General features: G+C 41.1%; 1 protein-coding gene across 1 annotated transcript; it reads left to right on the top strand.

Annotated features, from left to right (window-relative positions):
- Positions 1-3,340: 3,340 nt before the first annotated feature.
- Positions 3,341-4,243, top strand: LOC311591077 (vomeronasal type-1 receptor 2-like; the record flags this gene model as incomplete). Its single annotated transcript, XM_084770446.1, has 1 exon — positions 3,341-4,243. The coding sequence occupies one exon, from the start codon at positions 3,341-3,343 to the stop codon at positions 4,241-4,243; it is 903 nt and encodes a 300-aa protein (XP_084626572.1).
- Between the last annotated feature and the right edge of the window lie 10,674 nt (positions 4,244-14,917).

Below are 14,917 nucleotides of genomic sequence, written 5' to 3'. Positions count from 1 at the left end.
TATCCTCCCATTCTTCCCTCCCTCCCATTTTCCCCTTATTCCCCTCCCCTATGACAGTTCCTGAGGGGGATTACCTCCCCCTCTATATGATCATAGGGTATCAAGTCTCTTCTTGGTAACCTGCTGTCCTTCCTCTGAGTGCCATCAGGTCTCCCCGTCCAGGGGATATGGTCAGAGGTGAGGCACCAGAGTGTGTGAGAAAGTAATATCCCACTCTCCACTCTACTGTGGAGAGTGTTCTTAATGATCATAATGAGTGAGTTAACTCAGAAGCAGAAAGACTCAAATGGTATATACTCACTTATATCTGCATATTAGCCCAACGGGCATGTCCCACGAAAGCCTTCACTTACCAGGAAACAGAGACAGAAGAGAGGACATACTAGTGGGACTCTAGATGTGAGATTCATGGGAGAAAGGCAAAGTAGAAGGACCCAGAGGGTCCTAGAAGCCTACAAATAGAACATTATGATAGGCAGATTTGGGCACAGGGGTCCCACTCAAACTAGGCACCAGACAAGGACAATACAGGCCTGTCAATTTTAAAACATTGTATTCTTCACTCTCTTTTGACTTAAGTGCTGTGACTTAGCTGCCTTTCATTGCACTCAGGACTATGTTTTTCTTTTTCCCAAGGGTAACTGTTCTCTCTCTTTGGCCTTCTTGTAAACTTTGTTTTCTCCAGTCATCAGATATTGATCAAAATTTCCAAGACTTTTTCTTTTAATTTCTGGGCAGTTTCAGCATCATTGCCACTACTGGTTCCTGTGGTCACTCTTGCTAGAGTAGAAACAGCTTCTCTCATCACTCTTGGTTTTATTCCTCCATTTCTCCACAGTAACTGGCGCCAGAGAACCCTGAAATGTATTTCTTTCTTTTTCTCTCCCTGTACCTGTTTTATTTTATTATTACTATTATCATTATGAGAAGGTGCACTGCATCCTCATTCGTCTTCTCTGAAATGCCTCACACCTCCTGATTTTCCGAGTAGGTGTTTTTGTTCAAGATCTTTGTAGAACTTCTAGCTCTGAGTTTTGATATTTAGATCCTCCTGTTGGAGTTGCTTAGCCACCTGCAGATGATGCTTATCCAATCACTCTTTCTGAATGTTTGATACCAAATCCTGCTCATCCTCCTGTTCTTACAGGCCGTGAGTGGTGCTAGAGTCCTCAAGCAGAGCAGAATCTGCGCACACTTAGTTCATGCTGTGGAGCCATCAATACAAATGTCGGCGTGGTAGCCTCGGTATATGTGCGCCCAGCAGCCAGCAGCAGTCACCCATACTCCTTCGGTTATGAGGCCATAGCATCTTCAAAGGCTGGAATTGGTATGTATGGTTCTATTCTGTGTGTAACAATTAATTGGTCATGGGCTGCATGGACATGTGTAGGTGATCTGCGGGTCAAAGCTTCCATGATTCTTACTAGACGATGTAAAAAGTCAAATTATTTGTGTGGTTATTCTTAAAATTGAGATTGCTGGGACCCAGAGATTTCCCCCTTCCATGTTAGCATGTCTGTTGTTATTCTTGTTCAGGTTTGTTTAGGCCATCATGTTGTGGGAATAGCTCCTCTGACATTTCTAGAAGATGAAATCACACAGTAAATATCTGTTCCTCTGACTCTCACAATCTGTCTGCCTTTTCTACCACAATCTTCTCTGAGTCTCACGCGCAAGAATTATATTGCATTATAGATGAATCAACTGGGTGTTGGCACCACACAACAGCTTGTTTTTTGAAGTTCAATCAGCTGGGATTGTTTCTAATGACCTTATTTTGCAGAGAGAATTTTACCCTGACGGTTTAGAACTACAGCAAGAGAGGACTTCTGAGTGGAGGAGAAATTAGTCTTTCCTAGAGAAGAGTCCCCATTTGGTTATCTGGCATCAAATGGGGAGCCCCGACATCCTGTGCATACAATAGACATTATGCAGGCCGAGAAGAGATGCCTAGAGTGAATTTTACAGGGAGTTTTAAGGCAAAGAAGCACAGAGAAGAGACCGCTGCAGCTACCGATATTGCATCAGAGCTCCTAGGAGTCTCAAAGACACACGGGGGCCTATGAAAGGTGACGCCCTGGCAAAAAAGAACCTGCAGAGCCCACAATATCTACAGAACAAAGTAGGAAAGAAAAAACAGGTAAGTCTCGAGAGAAGATGCTTTTAAAAAAGTGAACTCACAAAACTGTGAAGTAAGATGAGCGAGCAAGCTGAGTGCAGTTGACAATGACAATGAGAAATCTATACTTTTCTTGTTGCTTCTCAGCCTCAAAGCACAAAGGTCTTGACTGATGAGCCAGGGGGCCACCTGCACTGGCAACAGGGTGATAAGCAAGGGCATAGTGTACTCACAGAAACAGGTCAATACTGAATAGAGCTGGTCCTAGGTCCCAAAAGCTGGCCCCCAGTATGGAGTAACTGCCTAGGAGGCCTGGACTATTTGCCACGTTGGAAGATGGAGACCACAGGGCAGTGGCAAGTGAGGACTGGGAGGGCTGGGAACGGAGTGTGATAGGAGTTCATGACGTAGAACTCCCAAAAATGTCAATAAAAATATTAAGTTAAAAAAAAAAAAGACAAAGAAGCCAGAAAACCCACATGCTGGTTGTCAATTTCCAGTAAAGCAGGCAAACAGTTTGGCAGAATATATTTTGCCCCTCAGTTTGTAGAACTGGGTCCTACAGGCTTAGGTACTTTCACATGGAACTTTTCATGAAGGGGGCTACAAGGGGATGTTTCAGTTTAAGATTACAAAAAAAGATGGCTCCAGCTGAGGCAGAAATGAAGGAACCTTTCCTATGTCACAAGAAAATAGCTCTATTCTGAGTAGCATTACAACTTTCTCATAAGGTACGTTTTAATTTTAGGTAAGATACACATTAATAATTGATATAATTAAGAGTTAGGAAATTATTTAAATTGTTCTTTTACATTGTAACTCTCAAATATGAGTAGGTGCTGGAATTCCGTTTGTATGTATTCACTGTCACTTTTTTACTGTTTTTCACAGGCCAAATTTACATTGTCCGGAATGGTGCATTTTCTATGAAAGTTGATGGCTCTCCTTCCATCCACATGTCTATACTGAGGTATTGTGCAATATCAGAGTAACAGACACAGAACTTAAGTATTCTTGTCAAATTTGGGGGATGACATATTTTTATGTAATGTAGGCTAGCCTTGAATTCCTGAGCATACAGGATTTGTGTTTCAGCCTCACAGTAGCTTCATGCTTTCAAGGTGATCTTTTCCTCCCTAAACTACATCATTTGCTTTTATTCATTTTGACCAGAGAAATATCCCTGGCTATAATCTCAAGGAAATTGTGTAGAATCCCAGGATGGACTTCTGGAATCTGACCACCGGAACCATTTTCTTATTACAAACTACAGTTGGAATTCTGGGGAATTTCTCTCTTATTTTCTACTATCTACTCCTTTACTACCGACAATGCACACTAAAGCCCACAGATTTGATTCTCATGCACATAATGACAGCCAATGCCTTGATCATTCTCTCTTTTGGGATGCCTCACACAATGGCAGCATTTGGGTGGAAGCCGTTCTTGAATAATTTGTCATGCAGGCTCCTAGTGTACACTCAAGTACTTGGCAGGAGTGTGTCCATTAGCACCACTTGTCTTTTGAGTGCATTCCAGGCCATGACCATCAGTCCCAGGGAATCTTGTTGGAGGGATCATAAAGTCAGATCTGCCAAGTACCTTGGATGCTCAATTTCCATCCTTTGGGTCTTCTCCATATTGACAACTTTCCTCTCCGGTATGCACACATTTATCAATATGAATAATAAAAACAATACAAGAAAATGGGATTTGGGATATTGCTCTGGTGTAGAGCGTACTGAAATCAGTGACTCAATCTACGCAGCACTGATAGTGTGCCCAGAAATCTTTCTTTCTGTGCTAATTGTCTGGTGCAGCATGTCCATGGTTCTCTTTTTGTACAGACACAAGCAGAGAATTCAAAACATCCGCAGCACTCGTGGCTCTAGCAGAACCTCCCCCGACGCCAGGGCCACCCAGAACATCTTCTTCCTAGTGTCTACATTCATGGTTTTTTATACCGTTTCCTCCATCTTATACGGCTGCATTTCTCTTTTGTATAATCATAATTGGTGGCTGCCAACCATCAATCGTGTCATTTACCTGTGTTTTCCATCTTTTGCACCCTTTGTACTTATGAATCCTTCCTCAATTTTGTCCAGGCTTATAAAGTCGGGATAAGAAATAAAAATTATTTAATCCTAACTTAAGTATTGAAATGATATGTTTCATGTGGTACCCAGTTTTTTTGTTTTGTTTTGTTTTGGAGGTTTATTTTATTTGTTTGTTTGTTTGGTTGGTTGGTTGTTTTTCTTTTTACTCACACATTACCCTAAAAAGGTAAATACAGAAGAATGTTAACCAGGTAGCACCTTGTCTTTCTAAGGTGAGGCAACATGAGCGTGGGAGTTTTGTCAGTTGGTTGAATTAGCAGCATAGTTCATTGGATTCTCAACGCTTTCTCCTAGAATTTTCCTCTTGCTGATCTGCTATGCAAAGGAGCTGCAGATGAAATTGCCTGCCTAGGGTCTTTCGTCCTGTCAGGGCATCTTTAATTTCAAGAAAGACTGAGACCATAGCTGGCCATGAACTTGTGCTTCAGGAAACCCCAGTCCTGTCCCAACTGCTTCATCCTGCATCAGTACCAGAAAACTCCTTTGGTCATAACTTCTCCACAAGACTGCTTGCTCCTGATTTACAGAAATTCCTGTTGAGATTCTCTGAACCTTTAGCAACAGTGCTCATCAATATTTTGCAAGAAGAAAACTACCTTCCCTATCTATGAAGCAAAGCAAAGCCACCCCACTCTAACGTTTTGTACCTTGTACAAAAAACAATTTGAAATCAATCATTGTTTTCACGTCACCTTGGAATTTTCTTTACTAATATTTCATTGAGAATTTTTCTATCTCTATTTGCAGAGAAATTTGCCTATAATTTCCTCTTTCTATTGTGTATTTTCTTGATTTTAACATCTGGGTAATCCTGGTTTCATCAAAAGACTTTGGAAGATAACTTTTGGTTTGGGGTTTTTTTTCCCTCACTGAGTTGAGTAGTATTGGTGTTAGTTTTTAGAACATCCAGCAGCATTCTGCTCTGAATCCATGTGGATACAAGTGCTTTTTTCTTGAGACTTTTATGAAAATATTGCTTCCGTCTTTGTCATAAATCATGTTGTTGTAATTTTGTCAATTTCTGTCCAGGTTCTTTATTTTGTTGCATGGATTTGACTGTTTTTCCACCACAGCCAAGTTGTTTTTACCATCATGTCTCTGTAGTGTACTTTAAGATCAAGTATTGTGACCCTGTAGGTTTGTTCTTAACTCTTAGCATTGCCTTAGTTGTTTGATTTGTGATGCTGTAATCATTGTAGGTTTTTTCCTCTTGATTTGTAAATTATGGCATCAGAGTTGATAAACATGGCATTAAATCTATAGGTTAATATTTTTGGAAAAAATGTATTGAAAAGTGATTGATTTTTTTTCTCTCATAAACTATCTTGGAAGTTGTTTTCCATCTTTTTACTCCTTACAGCTCTTCCCCATCTTTTCTCCCAACAAGATCTGCTTTCTTTCTGCCTCTCATCAGAAATGCAAACAGGTTTGTAAGGGACAATAATAACATACAGTAATTTAAATTTAAAAAATGAACACAGCAGATTGGAGAATAGAATGAAAGAAGGGAAATATGTCAAGAGAAAGCATAAGAATCAGACACTGACTCCTCTAGCGCCTGAGACTCAATCCACCCAGCCTCATACTCAGCTATACAGCAAGAAAGATGCTGTAGCCTCCCTTTCCTCACTGTCCCCATCCCCAATGCCTTTCCAAGATTTTCCTCCCCCAAATTTTCTTCCCTCAGCTCACTCCAATACCCCAGCTTTCAACATCAGTAGACATTCCTTGAAAACACACCAGCTAAACAGAAATGCGGGGAAATTAAGATTACTAAAGATCTTCACCATTCCCCCTTTCCCCTAAATTCAATTGCTCAGGCACATCTCAATGCTGCAGCACAAGACCAGATTCAGCCATCCTCCCTCCACCCCCTATAGCTTTTTTGGATCCCACAGACCCTCTGCTCCTAAATATTCCAACATCCACCACTTTATTCAACTTAAAGAAAACACCCATGGTAACACACAGCCATTCCTACCATAAACCACATATTTTACACAAATGTCTCTCTTTGTCCCCTGAGATCCACACTCCCAACCCCATACCAGGCTCCAAAACAAACCTTCTACAGCAGTCTTTTCTAAACACCTGCTCATATTGTATGGATCCCATGGCTGGTCCCCTTCTAACATCCCTCAAAACATGGTGCTTTATCTTATCCCACAACATAAGTCAGTCAAATCATCGACAAAAGCAGGCTGAAGGCAGACCAACAGCTCTCCTGTGCCTTCAGAGATCAGCTCCAGAGACTTCAGAGTCTCATCTGTCTTCTACTGCAAGAAACACACTGCAGACTCCCTTTACTTTCTGACTGCATCCCCAACCATAGCCCAGAGACTTTTTTCTCTCAACCTTCCTTCCCCAAATCATGCCCGACTTACACACCAGCAGACATCCCCGGTAAGTGACCCCAGGGGAATAGGACATGAATATAAGCAACAGACACTTATGGTACTCTCCAAAAATCCACAGATGGAACAAAACCCATGGAATCAAACACCAAAAGAAAAAAGAAAATCCAAAATTCAGCAAGGAGTTCGCAAAGCATTCCAAACCTAGATGTCTAGATGCCAGCATAAAAACACAATAGCAGGCATGGCAGCATGTCCACAGTAGAACTTAGATTTCCTTCCCAAGCAAGACCCAAATACACCACCATAGGTGAAGTACAAGTGAAATGCCTTAAAACCAACCACTTGAAGCTGAAATAGGTCCTTAAAGAGGAAATCACATTAGAAAGCCAAGGAAATGCAAGCCAACAAACTCGTGGAAATAGGTAGAAGAGTTCAAGACTTGAAAATGAAAGTACAGTCAGTAAATAAAACACAAAATGGTGAAGTTCTAGACAGGAAAAATTCAGGAATTTAAAAAGGAACCAAGGAGTCAAGCCTCACAAAGAGAATAGAAGAAATGGAGGAGGGAATCTCAAACACTGAAGACACAGCAGAAGAAAATGGGTACATCAGTCAAATAAAATGTTAAATCTCAAATGATCCTGGCACAAAATATTGAGGAATTCTGTCACACTATGGAAAGACAAAACATAAGAACAATAGGAATAGTTGTAGAAGAATCCAACCTCAAACTCACAGAAAAGTATTTTCAACAAAAAATCATAGAAGAAAAAATTCCTAGCTTAAAAATGGAGCTACACGTGGAGTATTATTCAGCTATTAAGAAGAATATCATCATGAAAATGCAGGCAAATGAATGGAAGTAGAAAAAGATCATTCTGAATGACATAATTCAAACCAAGAAAGAAGAAATTTGGTCTGTACTCGCTTATAAGTGGATAGTGACCCTAAAGGATAAACATGTCCCGTTCCACAGAGCCAAAGAAGCTAAGTAATAGGCATGGCTCAAGTGGGGACACTTGCATCTCACTGAGAAAGGGAAATAAATAGACATCATAGATGGACAGGTGGAGAGGACTTGGAGAAGGAGGAGGTTTACATCGGAGCGGGGGAGACCAGGTGACAGTAAGGCAGAGGAAGCAAGGACTGGGAGAGACATGTGGCATAAGGGGCATCTCTCTGACAAGCTAGAAACGAAGGACAATGGAAACTCCAAGGAATCTTGAAAAGGGAACCTAGCCAATACTCCTAGAAATGAGAAATATGGAGCCTAAGATGGCTATCCCCTGGAAAAGGAAAGACTTCCAAAGAAGGGATTAGGACACCAATCCAGCCACACAACTTTAGACCTACAATGTGCCCTGCCTGTAAGATATACAGAGGCAATAATGGAGCCACAATACACGGAATGACCAGCCATTAGCTGGCCCGGCATGAGACTCATGTCATGTTCGGGAGCCCATCTCTGACACTTTTGATGATATTCTGCTATATCTGCAGGCAGGAGCCTAGCATAAACAACATCAGAGTGAGTTCACACAGCAGTTAATGGAAACAAATGCAGAGACACACAGCCAAACACTTAGGTGGAGCTGGGGAAGAGAGGAAGGAAGGACTGATTGTAGGAGCCATGGATATCAAGGACAGCATTAAAAAAATATTTATAGAATCATTTAAGCTTGTCCATATGGCCTCATAAAAACTAAACCACCAATCAGAGACCATGCATGGGATTGGCATAGGCCCTCTACTCATATGCAACAGTTGTGTAGCTTCGTCTTCATGCGGGACTCCTGACAAAGGGAGCAGGGGCTCCCTGCCTTTGGGACACTTTCCTCTAGCTGGGTAGCCTTGTCTAGCCTCAATAGGAGATGCACCGAGACCTACCACACCTCCAGATGACAAGGCTGGTTGATAACCATAGCAGGGCTCCCCTTTTCTGAAGAGGAAGTAGGGAGTGGATGAGGGGAGTGGAAAAGACTCGGGGTACAAGAGGGAAAGAAAACTACAATCAGGATGTAAAGTAAGACAAGAAGCAAACAGAACACAAAATGGATGGAACTTGAAAAGAGTGTCTTCTTGGCACGTAGTAAACAAAACTATCGTTGTAGAAAACAAAAAAGAATATTAAAATCTGCAAATAAAATATGATGTTCTATTTAATGTTGGACCTATTAAGATTACACCTGACTTCTCAAAAAAAGACTCTAAAAGCAGAAGGGCCTGGACGGATGTGCTACAGATTCTATGAGGTCACAACTTCCACCCCAGACTACAATATCCAGCAAAATTTTTAATCACCATAGTTGTGGAAAATAGCATACATAAGTGACCCTAAAAATTTGATCATGGAACCCGAACAGCTGAGAAACATTTTCAGCAATGTAGCTGAATGCAGGATTAACTCAAAAAAAAAAAAAAAAGGAAAGAAAAAAAGAAAAATCAGTGACCTCCTATATATGAGTGACAATGGACTAAGTGTGATATGAGGAAAAGAATGCTGTTGACTCAAATAATATCAACCATCCTGGGATGATTCAAGCTATGCAAGAAAAAGACTTATATGACAACACTCTCAAAATTTTTTAAAAAATAAACTAAAGAAGATATCAGAAGATGGAGAGATCTCTCTCAGAGATTGAGAGGATTAATATATTAAAAATAATCATTTTACAAAAAGCAATCTGCAGAGTCAATGAGATCACTTTCAGATTTTCAGCAAAATTTTGATATCCTTAAAAACCTTGAAAGGACCTTTCCCCAACTTCATATGGAAACACAGAAGTCAAGGACAGGTCAACAATCCTGAACAATAAAAGAACTGCCATAGGAGTAGAATTACTATTCTCTATTTCAAGTTGCACTGCAGTGATATAGTAATAAAACCCCATAGTGCTGGCATAAAACAGGCATTTGAACCATCAGTGGGATCAAATTGAATACCTAGACATAATTTCACAATCTATGGACACATGCATTTTTAAATTTTATTTACTTACTTATTCATTTTACATTCTGATCATAGCCTCCATCTACCTCTCCTCCCCCTTCCTCCTAACCCCACTACCCTCAGAAAAGGGTAGCCCCCCTCTGCCAACCCACCCAGGCACATCAAGTCCCCTCAGGACTGAACACATTCTCTTCCATGATGACCTATCAAGGCATCCCCAAATGTGAGACAAAAAGCAGGCAACAGAGTCCATGTCAGAGACAGGCCCTGCTCCCTTTAGTAAGGGACCCACATGAAGACAAAGCTGCCCATCGGGTACATATGTGTCAGGACCCTTGGTCCAGTCCATGCATGGTGCTTGGCTGGTGGGACAGTCTCCACAAGCTCCCCCATGAGCCCAGATTAGTTGCCTCTGTTGGACATCTTGTGGAGCTTCTGTAGCCTCCAGGTCCTTCTCTCCTTCCCCTTATTCTTCCAGAAGGGTCTCCTCAGTCCAACTAGTGTTTGGCTGTGAATCTCAGCATCTGTTTCTATCTGCTGCTAGGTGGAGCCTCTTAGAGGGCAGATATGCTAGGCTCCCATAGGAAAGCAGAGCACAGTGTCATTAATAGTGTCAGAGCTTGACTCTCCCCAATGAGGTGGTCTCAAGTTGGGCCAGGCTTTCCATTAATCTCTGATTTATCTTTGTCCCTGAAAATCTTGTAGGCAGGGTAAATCATGGGTCAAAGTTTGTATTGGCGGATTGGTGTTCTCCTACCAATACTAGGAGTCCTGTATGTTTAGAGGGTGGCCTTCTCAGTCTCCATAAATCTCACTGCTAAGAGACTCAGCTAGACTGCACCAACCAAGGACAATACATGCAGCAAACATGAAACCCCTACTCAGATCAGGCCAATGAACAGGACGGACACTCTCCACAGTTGAGTGGAGAGCAGGGACTCATGCTGATGTGAACTCTGGTGCCCCATATTGGACCACTTCCACTTGCTGGGGAGGCCTGGTAGCACTCAGAGAAGGGATAAGCAGGCTCCCAAGATGAGACTTGAGAGGCTATGACCATATAATGGGGGAGGAGATCCCCCTCAGTCACAGACATAGGGGAGGGGAATAGGGTGAAAGCGGGAGGGAGGGAGGAATGGGAGGATACAAGAGATAAGATAACAATTGAGATATAATCTGAATAAATTAATTAAATAAAAAAAAGTCTTAGCTAGATTCACCCTCATATCCTACCAGGAGCCTGTAATAATTCTCCATCTGGTCTCAGAGATTAGTCCACGCACTACTTCTGTTCTCTCTGTGAGCCTCTGCCCATCCAGCTGCCCTGCTCCCCCACAACCAATCCCCATCCTCATTTCACTCTGAATTCCCTCTCCAATCCTGTTCCCTCTCTTCAACCACTTCTGCCACATGTTCTCTTTCTCCTTCTGAGAGATGGTCCAGCATCTTCCCTTTGCACCTTCTTTTGTTCTGTGAATTCCAGTGTGGATATTTAGTACTATCTGGCTGATATCCACTTGTAAGTGAGTAAGTGCTGTGTGTGTCTCCTGGGCTTGGGTTTCCTCACACAGTGTGATATTTTCTAGTTGTAGATCCCCCAATCTTCATCATAGGAGTGTCTTCTGTCTGTCCATGGTGACTAATATGTGTGGCCTACAATCGTTCAAAATGCTGAGAATAAGCTGCTCTGGAATACGCAGCTAAAGACGGAGTAACTCTATCACGCCTCTCCTCTCAAGACTCAGGGATCATCATGGCAGACACAGCAGAAAGAGTCTAAGTATGCAGGTGGTAGATTATTCCAAGGAATCAGGTTCTGTCCAGACAGGACAGAGCACTTGTACACACGAATTCACTTGTTAGGACAGTAGGTACAGACCATGAGAAAGATCAAACAGCACAACAGCCCAGCAGAGAGGAAGGAGGCCAGGAAGACCTCCTATCTAGCTGAATAGATATTGGCTGCAGGTGGCTTTTGGGAAAGGAAGCGACAGGCTTATTCAACAATTTTGAATTTTAGAGGCTCGCCAGGCTTCTATCTGTGCCTCAGCACAGTACACATACCAATTCATTAAGTAAGCTAAAGGATTTTGTTTTGTTTCGTTTTGTTTTTTGTTTGTTTGGTTTGTTTTTGTTGTTGTTGTAGTTTTTTTTCCTTTCACCCTTCCTTTATTTTATTTTTATTTTTTATTAATTTATTCTTGTTACATCTCAATGGTTATCCCATCCCTTGTATCCTCCCATTCTTCCCTCCCTCCCATTTTCCCCTTAGTCCCCTCCCCAATAAAATGACACAGACTAACTGAATGGGTGCATAAACAGGATCCAACATTCTTCTGCATTCAAGAAACACATCTCACCCATAACGATAGGCATTACCTCAGGATAAAAGGTTGGAAAAAAATATTCCAAGCAAATGCTCACAAGGAGCAAGCAGGCGTAGCCATTTTAATATCGAACAAAATAGACTTTCAACCAAAATTAATCAAAAAAGATGAGGACGGACACTTCATACTCATCAAAGGTAAAGTTTTGTTTTAACACATCCAGGTTCAAGGGAACAGTGGTAGGTAGGAAAATCAGATAAAGACTTGGATAAAGATAATGATGAGAGACTTGAATAAAACAATTAAACAAGTATACAATAATCAAACAAATGTTTGAGACATAAGCGTTTTAAATCAATTTTTTAAAAAAAAAACATAGTTTATTTTTGGTTGGCAGTAGTCATTAAAGCCTGCTACCCCAGAGACAGGGAGGTGTCTCTAACTTTATCCTGAAACTACCTCAGAGTTTCTACCATCTTCCACAGGAGACCTGGGCAGCCTTCAGAGATCATGAAAACTCAGTGTCTTCTCAAAAGCACTTTCCTTCTTTAGAGCCTGGAAACAATTCCTAACTGATTTTTGAATCCCAAAGCCAGCACTGTCATTGCCACTGAGTTGAAATGAAAATTGCAGTTCAGGTGAGAAGGGGGATGACATTGTCACAGACCTCTACCTCAGGACTCGGGTGACTTATTAATGAGTCACTGCTTAGTATGAGTCTTGGATGTGCCCAGTGAACGCACCATCCTGTAGAGGCAAGAATTCGAGTGAGTACACTGCATTTCAGTCTGAGTTAGAGGGGAAGCAGTGAAGAGGCCTGTGTAGTTGCCCATGGCTATCAAGTATTGGAGACCTGCTGTAGAAACGGATCTGCTGAACAGACAGAGAAGGCAGGAGATTAACTCCATAGTTAAGATGTTAGTTTAAAAAAAAAAAAAGATACGACACCTCACCTTGTGCCAGGCCCTGCTGATTCCTCTAATAACTTTAGTCCCTAACTGAGGGTGACCGTGCTGAGCACCAGGGAACACCCTCTATCTTTGAAGGTGCTGGGGGATTGTGGTAATAAGTCAATGTGATAACTCACCTTACCTAACATTATTATTTAGACTCTCTTTACATAACCATTATTATACTTGAACTTATGGTTGAACCATAGTTTCGCCACATAGGAAACATTTGACTTGAAATATAAGAAGCACACGAACCTGGAAGATATTGGACGTGAATCCTATTCTGGAGTAAACAGTATTCTTATGTAGACATGTACTGATGAGTTATAGGTGCCGCATCTGGGTTTTGTATTGAATGACCAGTGGCAAAAGGGCCTGCTTTAAAACCTCCCTCTGGCACTCGGGAAGGTACCATAGAAGGAGACGTACAATATGAGCATCAGCAATGACAGTCAGGACCAAATGTGCCTTGAGTCATTTCTCCTGGTTGAATCATACTCTACTGTTCAAAGCAAACTGATGCCGTGCTTAACGTTGCTATTATTGTTTTTTTATTGAAATGAGGCTTTGTGCATGGCAGGGCTGAGCTCTGCACCTGTTATATTTGTATCACGCTTAGTTCTTTATTTCAGTCTGGACAACGTTAAAGTGTTCAAAATTTTCTAGTTCATTTTCACATACCTCACATGATTCTCTTCTGTTTCATTGCATTGTATGTTTTATTATGATACATTCATCAATAGAAAAAGTACAAAGTATATAGAGAATGTTAAAGGAAATATTTTTAATAACTTAATTTTCTTCTAGTGCCATTTCTGCATGCATCTGAGTTTCATGTTGCATATTTTACAGACTAATGGCAGTAGGAAGTAATTTGTTGTTACCAGTACAAGCTCTGCTCCTGCAATGAAAACAATGCATATTTCTGCTGGCATTATGAGCATCGGGTCTATACTGTGCTTATGAAATGCAACTCAGAGGCATGACAGTTTTCTCTTACATGACCGACCATATTTAGAACGCTGCATTTTAGTAAAATCTCAGAGCTTTACTAGCACTTGGCATTTGCATATTGAATAAGCCTTTATTTCAAACTGAGAATTTGTTTTCTTAAAGACTTATTTATGTATTATTCTTTTATTTATTTTTGAGCCTAATGTTTTGCCTGGATCCATGTGTGTGACTATGAAAATGCAATGCCTGAAGAGGAGAGAAGAGGATTCAGAACCTCTGGAAACAGTCACAGGCAGGTATGAGCATCCATGTGGGTTATGATCAGCAACCCAGGTCCTCTCGAACAGCAGCAACTGCTCCTTACCACTGAGCCATCTCTCTAGTTCCTCAGAACAAAAACTGCTTACAACCAAAGTCATAAAATAAAAATCAACCAAGTGAACAGAATGTCAAGTGAGGAACATTTAAGACTAGAGTGTTTGAGGGAATTAGGTGATTGTGTTGTACCACATCAGCCATGTTTAAGATCTCTGTTTCTAAATTCTGGTCTTGACCATGGAAATAAACGTACCATGCACATGAGACAGTTACTAAAATCAAAGATGCCAAACTTATTGGACATTTAATAATTCATAAGCTGATTGCTGTTTGCCATTTACACACATAAATAATAAAAAAAACTACAGCTGCCATTTCTTATAAGATTGAGGACGCAAGAGGAGGGGGTACAGGAAAAAAAACAGTAGAAATCCACAATCAAGTCTAACCTACAATCCACAGAAAGCAAAAGATCTATGACTAAGTATGGAGATAAAATATTTATCATGGTTCAATACAGGATTCTGTGAAAACTAGAAAATACTCTGCATCAGAACTGCCTGTATTGGGAGGACATCAGAATGAGGAAGGAAAGCATCTCTCATAACCTGGTTCATGTGCAGGAGCTGAATTACAGATGGATCAACTGGGGCTTGGCACCAAGCAATCACATGTTTTATGAATTTCTGTCAGTTGTGATTTTTTGTAAGGAACTTATTTTGCAAAAAGAAATTTTTCCCTAGGGTTTAGAGCTACAGCAAGGAAAGATTGCTGTGAGGAGGAAAGCAGCCTTTTTTAGAGGAAAGGTCCCAACTGGTTATT

Source organism: Acomys minous (assembly GCF_964271855.1).
Source record: "Acomys minous genome assembly, chromosome: 20".
Taxonomy (NCBI): domain Eukaryota; kingdom Metazoa; phylum Chordata; class Mammalia; order Rodentia; family Muridae; genus Acomys; species Acomys minous.
This window is presented reverse-complemented; position numbering and strand designations above follow the sequence as displayed.